The 10,159-nt window shown below is 42.5% G+C and overlaps 1 protein-coding gene across 2 annotated transcripts in view; it reads right to left on the bottom strand.

Annotated features, from left to right (window-relative positions):
* TAOK3 (TAO kinase 3) overlaps nt 1-9,835 on the bottom strand; it is a 45,548-nt gene extending 35,713 nt beyond the window's left edge. Inside the window, exons 1-6 of one of the 2 annotated variants that reach the window (XM_010013378.1) lie at nt 9,625-9,835; nt 6,575-6,646; nt 5,647-5,748; nt 5,140-5,185; nt 4,121-4,217; nt 705-818 (exon numbers count right to left, since the gene is read on the bottom strand). In XM_010013378.1, the coding sequence (XP_010011680.1) occupies nt 705-818; nt 4,121-4,217; nt 5,140-5,185; nt 5,647-5,748; nt 6,575-6,646; nt 9,625-9,744 (551 nt within the window). In that variant the 5' untranslated portion in view covers nt 9,745-9,835. The remainder of the gene's footprint in view (nt 1-704; nt 819-4,120; nt 4,218-5,139; nt 5,186-5,646; nt 5,749-6,574; nt 6,647-9,624) is intronic. The other variant, XM_010013380.1, reaches the window with a different exon arrangement.
* Between the last annotated feature and the right edge of the window lie 324 nt (nt 9,836-10,159).

Below are 10,159 nucleotides of genomic sequence, written 5' to 3'. Positions count from 1 at the left end.
AATGCCAAGCAAATCCGGTGACCCTTGAGCAAGTTTCTTCCAAACAGAATTTAAGTATTGTCGCTCTCTACAACTACCTGACAGGAGGTTGCAGGGAAGTGGGGTCGGTGTCTGCTTCCAAGTAACAAGGAATAGGACAAGAGGAACGGCCTCAAGCTGCACCAGGGCAGGTTCAGATGGAGCTGAGGAACAATTCCTTGCCCAGAGGGTGCTCAGGCATTGGAACATGCTGCCCAGGGCAGTGCTGGAGGCACTGTCCCTGCAAGTGTTCACACCCCGTGTAGCTGAGGCCTCAGTGCCAGGGGTTAGTGGTGGCCTTGGCAGGGCTGGGGTAAAGGTTGGACTGGATGAGCTCGAAGGTCTTTTCCAACCCAGTTTATTCTATGATTCTCAGTAGATCCAGTGTGCCAGATTAACAGGATTCCCTTTCTCCATGTGGTTGTCTTAATTCCATTACCTATGGTATATGTCAGTAATTTTTAAGCCAATGGCATCATACCAGTCAAAACAATAACGGGGGCCATTTCAAAGTGCTGCACAGCCTTTACTGATGAGCCATGAGGAAGAACATGTTTCCTGAATAGCTGGAAACAGGGGTTCTAAGAAATCTGCTTGGTTAATAAAGTTCTGATGCCAGATATGATTTTCAGATTGGGAAAGGCTGGCAATGGGAGAGCAGTCTTGTAAAGGAGTGAAGTACTCACCAGTAAGGCGTTCCCACAAAAGAATTGGCAGGGGAGACTATAGATGCAGACCCAAAATCAGCTAGTTTCACTTGACCTGGTTCTGTTAGAAGAATATTTCCAGCTTTAATATCCCTTTAAAAGAAAAAAAGAGAGAAGTATACTTCTGGTTACAGCAGAATAACTTTCAAAGATTTTCAGTCCCAGAGAAGTCCACTGACCTTTTCTCAATCATAAGAACCTGAGAATATTTAGAAGTCTAATATTACAGAAAGCTGGAGAAATCAGATACATGGGGTTTGGGGAATGGAAGCCTGGCTGTACCCAAAAAGGGCAGAAAGAAGAGATGAACCTGCGGTTGCAAGGTTGAGGATATATCTGTGTGTACAGATACACAGCTGTATCCTAATCCCCAGCTGTGACACCCTTAAACAATACCAGACATGTTTTCATCTTTCAAATGATGTGTGATCCTTCCTACAGCTCTGAGGTAATTTCCACCTTTCAGAGATTAACAATAATGACACTACTAAAATACAAAAGGCACAATACATATTCTGCACCTTTGGCACCAGAAGTTTGTAAATTCCAGCAGTAAGTGAGATAATTTCAAATTAACTGCCCATGAAATGCTAAGAAATGTTAACTCACCACCTCCAAGACACTTGGCAATGACCCCATTCAAAGTCTCAGACAAACTTGTCAGTTATATCCAAAACATCTGACTCAAAATGATTGCTTTAAGAAATTCAAGTTACCTGCACACTGCCAGCTGAAAATCACACTACAGTGAAAGTTCCTTATAATCCTGATACAGCACTTCAGTACCAAAGGGACAATTGCACATGAGGTACACCACAGATGCCTTTAAATGGGGAAAGATACTGGCTTTTGCAAAAGCAGACCCTCAGCATAAATGGAATACATGTAAGGGATTCCTGTCAGCCAGGCTGTATGCACCATACAGTCAGGAATCTCTCTTTGCCATCTCTTCCAAAAATACAATGGATCTTTGTACAAAACACACATCAAGAAAAATATCAGCTTTTCTCATCTGGTATTCAACTTCAGTCCTTAGACACCAAAGTAGTAGCAGACCTCTATCACAAACAAGTTACTGTGTATTGCCAAATGCACTTGTACTGTGACCCTGTGGAAAGTGAGCTAACTGGATAAATGGGGAGGGAACCAAAGCTGTCTTGTACGTGCTGCAGAGGAAGAGCCCACGCTGGATTACCAAACAACTCTTGAAGCAGAATGATTTGTGCATCAAACACAAATCTGGTGTCACTGTAGACTGAAAGACCCTTTAAATTTAACACAGTACAAACCCTTGGAGAGGTGCCTTTGTCTCCAAAGGGCAGCACACAAAACAGGAAAAGCTGGGACAAAGAGAGCCATAGAGACAGACATTTACTCACAGTATTGCAGCAGCACAGCCAGTGTAAGAACCTCCACTCCCCCATTCCCATTCAAAAATAGCATTATGGAATTATTGCTACTCAAATGCATCCTGACACGTCTTCGTGGTTTGGGTCTGTGCATCTGTCACTTCTGCTGCAGGACAAGAGCTAAAGGTGTCTTGTATATGCAAGAATGAACACTTCAAAAGTACAGAAGAGACAGCACAGGCGTCTCCGTTACTATCATCTCCACTGTACAGCAATCAACAAAGGACTCAGCAGCCACGTTAGGTATCAGCAAACGTATTCGCTAACTTTGCTTTGTCTTGTGCCTGCAATTAAACATAACATAACCTCATCCTTTGCCCTCCCCCAGTGTGACGTTAGAGCTATCTGAGCTCAGGAGAGATGAGAGCCTTGCTCTGTCGTGCATCTCCACAAGGTGTCCCTCCATTCTAGGTCCTCGTTTCTCCTTCCTTGCTGTGGGGCAGGGAGACCAAAGCTGCCCCAGCTGCCAGCGTTGAGCCCTTTTCATTCAGCTTTACTTTCCCTAGTCCTGCTGGACCTTGCCCCTGTAGCTGCACCCATCAGTGCAGCTGAGCAAACGAGGAAGCTAGAAAATGGCACTCACCTCTCCTTTTTAAGGCATAACATCTGCCAGAAAACTAGGAATTTCCTGATGGTCCTCTTTTTCTAAAATAGAGGACTTGCCATCCCATTTCACAAGTTAACAGGCAGGAAACCCTGAAAGGAAAGTGGCTGGATGGGAAAGACGTGCATGGTGCTTCTAGCAGTGACTGTCCTTACGTTGCAAGCAGCAACAGCGAAGTAACTTGTTCCATTTTGAAAGAGAAATAGCCAGTTTTATCCCCAGTATGCAGTAAGCATGCTACTGGAAAGTTCACACTGAGTAGCTAGTATTCAGGATGTGAAATAGCTGAATTTGCAACACATTAACTGCACCATGTTAGAAAGTCCTAACAAATATTGAGAAAAAACAATTCTCAGTGTCATACAGGGAGTCATTTCCTATAAATAACAATTTAATGCACTTTGAAAGCATGTAAAATATTTCAGAACAGGTACTTTCATGCTCAAATAAGGGCATATATGCAACGAATTACTCAAAAATCATGTTTTAATTTGACAAATTGGCATTTGTGTTGAAGTTAGTGTTTCACTTACAAACGATTTCACAACCATGTGTAGATATGCCCCAAATAGTTATTCTAACAAGTGACAAATAATTTGTGTCTCTCAAAAATCCCTCAGCTCAGCCTCAGATATACCAGTTCTCTGTCTCAAGCTTGCCAGCAGCCTCTAGAAGCCTTAAGCCCCAAGAATTAGCCTCAAGTTGCCTCATCCCGATGACTCCCCACTCATTACACTAACCTCACGCATTTCACAAGGCCCTGACATACCAGTAGCACCCAAAATTAGACAAAAACCCAAACCAACCAAAGAAAAACTAACAAAACCCATAAAATGACAACATCCAAACTCCTGAAAAACACCCCATTAGGAAAGATAAATGAGGGAGCTGTGCCCATGAGCAGTCTGCTATAGGAATCTTCTACCTATGTGCTCAATTTCTCCCAAGGTGGGTTTACTCTTGACTTATGCTTTCAATAACTGGATTTCTAAAAGCATAAAATCTTACTCACATGTAAAACTTCTCACAATGTCTATTTTTAAAAACAGACCAGCTTTATCACTCCTTTATTTGGCAAATTGAGGGTGATATTTTCCTGTCAGTGTTTACTGCCAGGATTCAGGTGTATTCTTTGTTCCTAGTGTCTGCAGAGGAAAATTGCTAACATGGAAGAGAATTCAGCACAAGATACAGCCACGTGGAATTACTGAAATAAACACAGCCACACTCCTTAACGACAGCTTTTAGCCACACATCGACCCTAAGGGAGTACTGACTTGCCTATTAGAGAAACTTTAGACAGAGTAACCTCTACTAAAGTTGCTTAAACACAGAGAGGGGAAGATGGAAGGACATGGAGCAGCACCAAGCTCTAGGCTCACCTATGGATCTTGCAATGAGAGTGCAGGTAGGCCAGCCCCTGCAAGGCACCATGGGTGATGGCAGCAATCTCCACTTCCTGAAGTGGTTTCTTGTGAACTAGGGGGGGAAAGATTAAGAAAAATCATAAGTAGGTGTGATCTTTTCCTGAGAAAGTGTTTTTAAAGAGAAGAAACCCTGTCAAGTTTGCAGCCAGGAGGGGAGCATCATCACCATCCTAGTTTCCTGATGGCCATTAGCTCTGAGTCTATCCCAGCCTGTGTATTTCACATCATAGGAAACCAAGGTTTTCTTTTCTGCTAGGGCCCACAGTTACTGCTAATACCAGGAGGTACGTCTGAGTGCAGCTTGCCAATGTATTTGAAATGCAACTTGGTGCTTCAAAAGGAAAACTTCCCGCTGGCTTTCCCCCAATAGCCAAAAACCAGAAAAATGAGGAATACCAGCTATAAAAGAGATGTCCCAAAGCACCTTCCCTATATGCCTGAATATGACCAGCACAAGTCTTAGCTGACCACCTCTTACAAACAAAAGATACGGCTCACAAAGAGTACTAGTTTTCGCACAATTTGGCTTAGATTCCCTATTCCTCTGCAGGTGCTGCTGTTCTAGTTTTGAGGTCACATCAGTCTCTTGTTCTATGAACCCATCTATAATTATTCCTACAAACTGCAAGGCAAGGACAAAAGTGATCTCTGCAGGTTTTTGTTAAGGATATTCAGAAAACAGGCAGTCTGGTTCAGTCATTTCAAAGGCACAAATTACAGGAGCACAGCTATATACATTCACACCTTCATCTTACAACACATAAATGTGCATGCCAACTACACGTAGCACTGGCCTCCTGAGGAAGTCTCAGCTTACCCTCAGTATCAAACACAGGCATTCTAGCAGCAGAACGGAGTAGTACAGACAGACTGCCTCTACCATCTGCAGAATACCAGTCTGTGAGAAAACAGCCTCCCACTATACTCAGAAGGGGCACTAGCAAAAAGAAAATCAAAGACTATATAAAACTTACCCTCTAGCAAATCAGAAGCTGATCCTAAACAGTACTCCATAACCAGCTGCAAGAAAAAGCACGCTTTTAAATCATAGGGTAGACACTGCCCCCCAAACAGTTACTACCTGAGCGGCTGCCAGACAGAAGCAGCAAATAAAAGCTGAAGTTGCAAGAAATGCAACAAGTGATGAACAAAATAAAATGCTCCAAATACTCCATCTTGTAAAGACATTCTTGTGAAGGTTTAGGCACTGAGAAGTTTGTGGTGAGATAATGCAGAGGATGTCCCATAATACTTGTTTAATCTGCAGGAACACAGAGGCCTGCCTCAGAGAAGCCAGGGTTTATTCCCATATCCTAAATATCTATTCCCTTTAAATTCCCTGGAAGCTTCTTCAGATGAAAGGGACTACAGGCAGCATGGGATGACTACTGCTGCATGCAAAAAACACTGCGTGCTGAATATTTGATTGCTGTGCTGTACATTTCCTGCTCATGAAGACCTGCAAATGCCACATCACTCACCCATGCTGTGTGCTCCTTCAGGTAACAGCCCTTATACTCTATGGTGTTGGGGTGCTTCAGCTGTTGTAGAAACTTGACTTCTTTGATGATATCCTGCCATTTCTAGTAAAACAGAAAGGCAAGAAGATAAAAATACATTCTCTGCTTAATCCCCTACATACTCATACACTACACACTGTAGTACAGTCTAAAAAGCAGCCATAAAGCTATTTGACAATGTGAAGATGGTAAGAGTCAGAGCTGCAAAAGCACAACTGTACATCAGTTGTCTGGATCCCTATGGTACTCTTCCACTCCCTCTATTCTCTTCCTTCTATAATACAGCACAAAGCCACTGACACTTGGAAGACCTCAGCATATGCGGGAGATCAAGAGGTAAGCAGGGAAAAATGAACCCCTAGCTTTATACATCCCTGTTTGCTTTTAAAGAAACACATTCTCCACTGCATGTCAACACACAATCTGACTGAACAGGGGCAACCCAAGTTCGAAGCACCACAACACAAAAATAAGAGAAGCAACTAACAAGCAACAGTTGAAGTGAGCCTGATATTCTGAATACAAGGTCTAAGTAATTTTAGATCATAGATCCTGAAGTGTTTCAAGTCAGCTGAACATTTCAGTTGGAGAGTTGTGGTTATGGCTCCAGCAGCCAGTGTGCTCTTAATGCACTCAGTAATGAAATTATTACTGAATAAACCACCACAGCAGCATTCTGAATTCCCATTCCCTGCCTTAAATTGCACTATTTGTCAAAATCTGCACAAACTCATTTTCTCCTGCATGCTTCCTATGCAAGAGAGCAACACTCCCACATTAAAACACTGTCCTGCTGTGGTCACATGAAATATGCAGCTAATTTCAGCGTTCAGATTTACATGATGGTTTCAACAGCTTTTGCACGCAGGATTGTCTTTATTCCTCTTACCTCATTCGTTTGCTTTCCACTGTAGGACATTTTCTTGACTGCCACCACCTCATTCGTGTGGGAATTTGTAGCCTGGAAAAGGGAGAAAGAAATAGATTGAAAGAACTTTCTTTTGTGTCCTCCCCATGGAGTGAGCTGTGCCTTTGGCAAGTGCAGGATGTTTTCTCCTGTCTTGCATCCTCGCAGGCTCCTCCACTTCAGAGACATCTTCCTTGTGACAAGATTCACCAGACAACTGTTAGGACACTTTTTCCTGACTTTACCCATCTGTCCTTACCTACTTTTCCTCCCTCAGCCCTCACTGCACTTGCTACCTCTCTATTGATACCCAAACCAAGGCCCAATATTGCACCTCCTAAGAACATGCAAAATACAGTTTTATTGGAATTGCAGTAAATACAGTTTCAGATCAACCTTTGGGAAAGGTATTTCCAAAGAAGCAAACAAAGCAGTGTATCAAAATCTCTAAAATCAAGATTTCAACTAAAATCAAAAATTTCATCCAAAACCCTCATACAACACTGATATTCTTAAACAGCTATTTGAGTTTTCAGTTTCAAGAAGGTGTTTCATTATGGGATTTATCTCAGTTCAAAGAAGCAACCTTCCTTTCACCACACCAGAGCTCAGTTTTGCAATGAATATGCCTCAGTCATCAAAATTCTACTTTTCTGCAGCCTGGATGATACAGGGATGGTGACAGGGGGCTGAAAAGTCAGTTTTAGGATGAGCTCTACTTGCTTGGATTGGCACTGCCCTCATTTCTGCATGTCAGGGACAGAAAACACGAAGGTTTTAGTCTTAAAAGAGCTGCTGAAAAGCCTGTACCTCCAACCGGTCACCACACTGGGGACAAAAAATTAGTGACAGTTAAAAGCTTAGAATACGACAGAAGCTCAATGTGGTAAATCCTTCTTTTAACTGTTTGAGAGGATGAGTACTACACTTTCAAGTAACATCTTAATGGAAGACATTTCATGATATATACAGTGACTTCAAAGAAAAATGATGTTGGGTGAAGCAACAGAGCCCAGGAATTACTAGAGAGTGTTAACATACTTACTCTTGCCAGCACATACTCCTCCTCACATGAGTTAGAGAAAGCTGAAAACAAGTAACTTTTGGATAAGGCAAAACCCTTTCCAACCACTCACTGTCTTGATTCAGCACCTAAAAGACCAGGAGTATTTTACTCAAATAGATGAATTCATGCTGGTATTCCAAAGGAATTTCCAAGTATTTCTGGCTGTTACATGTTCTCCTAAGTGTGGGTGTGGGTGAAGTTCCTGCTGTACCAAGCAGTTGGGATCCTCTTGGCTGAAATAACTCACAGGGCTGCACAAGCACACTTGACAGAAATAGCCACCTGTTGAAGTGCTTCTGGCCATACTTGTAGATTGTTAACGAAAAGCTTGGTAGAAAACAAGCACATTTTGCTTGCAAACCCTCCTTTCTACTGCCCTCATCTGCTTTATCACTTTTCTGTATTCCTAACATGGATATAAGTAGGTTGGTTTTGAGAAAACTCTTCTTCTCAAGTCAAATCTGAAATTAACTTAGTTGATTTCAAGTCAAGTCAGTGTCAGCTTTAAAACTCTGTGAGTAGTGATGTATTCTTTTCTTAGCTCTCTGCTATGTGAGGTATTTCCTTAAAGCAAGGAAGGCAATTTCAAATTACCTTGCCAAGCCTTGGCAATAGTACACACAGGAAAACAAAACAGCTTGCAAAAATGGAGCTTATGCTGAAGCTTACACTGCAATAATCATATTAATCCACAATAACAGTGACAAAATACACATCTGTGTATCTGCTGTTTGTAGTAGTGTCAGTACCAATTTAAAGGGAAAGGGGCAACAAGATGCAGCAACAGCGTAACAGTCCCTGCCCTGCCCCTTTGTATGCATCTGATGTCCCTGTTCCCCGTTCTTCTGGATGATACAGAAAGCCCTGTTCCTTCAAAGGGGCTTTTGTAACCTGTTTTCCTCTTTTGATTCCAAGCACATCAGGATGCCTGTAATCTTGCCATGATGATCAGAGATCGTATTCTCAGCCTTTGCATTACTCCAAGATGCGTAAGAACCAAGACGTAGGACAGGCTACAAAAGCCATTTAAAAGGAGGAAAACCAAACCAAAGACAGACAGCATCCCCATGTGCCAGGGAACAGCTCTGGCCTGACCCATAGAAAGCATGGTAGAGCTAGAGGCTTTCCTTAGGTGAATGGATGGATCCTGGGATAAGACACTAAAGAACAATTTACTGGATGCTACGTGCTTACTGCAACAGGAAAGAAAGCTTAAGTTTCAAACAGTGGTAAAGAGGTGTGGATGTATCACAGGAAAGTGGTGATGCATCTAATTGCTGTGTTACTACAGTAAGATTACTACAGGCATGACTGCAATGACCATCAGGCTTGGAGGATGCAGTGCTGCCAGGGTACTGCAGGAAGCTGCAGTCTGGCTAAATACTCCAAGGTGTTCAAGGCATAGACCAGCTAAAGAAAGTATCCAGGGAAAGGAGGAAGAGAAGAACTGGGAAGTCACAGGTATTCTACCCAACCATAACGGCTTCTCAGTTGTAAGCTGTTAGTAGGCTGGAACTTTGACACACCCCCTGCTCTTCCCCTGGAAGCATGCGGAACTTCTGAACACCACAGCTGAATGACGAAGGTGGCACCTTCACTACTTCACCTTTACCCTAAAGCATACTGTTTGGTTTTGGAAAACACTGGGTATGCCTCCCTACTCCATCTAAAAACCTGCTTGCTCCTCTTATGGAGTGGATCAACATGTATTGCAAGCTTTACAGCCCCATCCTCTTAGACACATAGTACATTTAACATTATACTTTCACCAACCTGTCACTCCAACCTCTGCTGGGACAGCGCCTGTTGCACTGTCATCAATCCCCAGAGCAGGACACACATTCCCTTCCCCCTGTTTATAGTCATTATTACCAGCTTACATATTAAGAAATTCTATAGTTATCCCTCAGAACACATGTGCACTGCTTTCTTCTTTTCCACAAAAGAGGTCAAGAACTATACTTACAAAGTAAACGGCTCCAAAACTTCCATGTCCAATTTCATGTAAACCCACAAATATTTCTTCAGGATCATCTTTGTAGAAGAGGTCAGCTATTTCTGGGTCCTTTGGCACCCCTTTGCGCATGTTGAACAGGATCACAAACTAGTTTGTGCTTTCAATTCCCAATCAGTTTCTTCCTTCATCGACAGAGTAGTTTGTAGACAGCATTCAGCACCTAGGGAAAAAGTTCATCTCTAATCTGTTTCCTTTAGGCATGTTTCTGTTCTCATTTCTCTGACAGCAAAATCAAAGGAAACACTTTCAGGAGCAATAGAATTCACTATCACTTCCTTCAGCTGGTTCTTTTTAATTATTAGGCCAATTTAGATAGAGAGATTAAAAGTGCATTCAGAATACAACAGCTCTTTATCTCATACAGGAAGCAAGTGCTGCAGTTACACGAAAGTCCACTTGAAGACAAGAGTCCTGTTGCCATGCAAAACATCCTGTGACATGAGTTTGTTATTCTTCATGCTGGCCTCCTAATGTGTCAGTTCTT

Source organism: Nestor notabilis, unplaced genomic scaffold (genome assembly GCF_000696875.1).
Source record: "Nestor notabilis isolate BGI_N333 unplaced genomic scaffold, ASM69687v1 scaffold11374, whole genome shotgun sequence".
Taxonomy (NCBI): Eukaryota; Metazoa; Chordata; class Aves; order Psittaciformes; family Psittacidae; genus Nestor; species Nestor notabilis.
The sequence above is the reverse complement of the archived record's forward strand: the minus strand, read 5'-3'. Positions and strand labels throughout refer to the sequence as shown.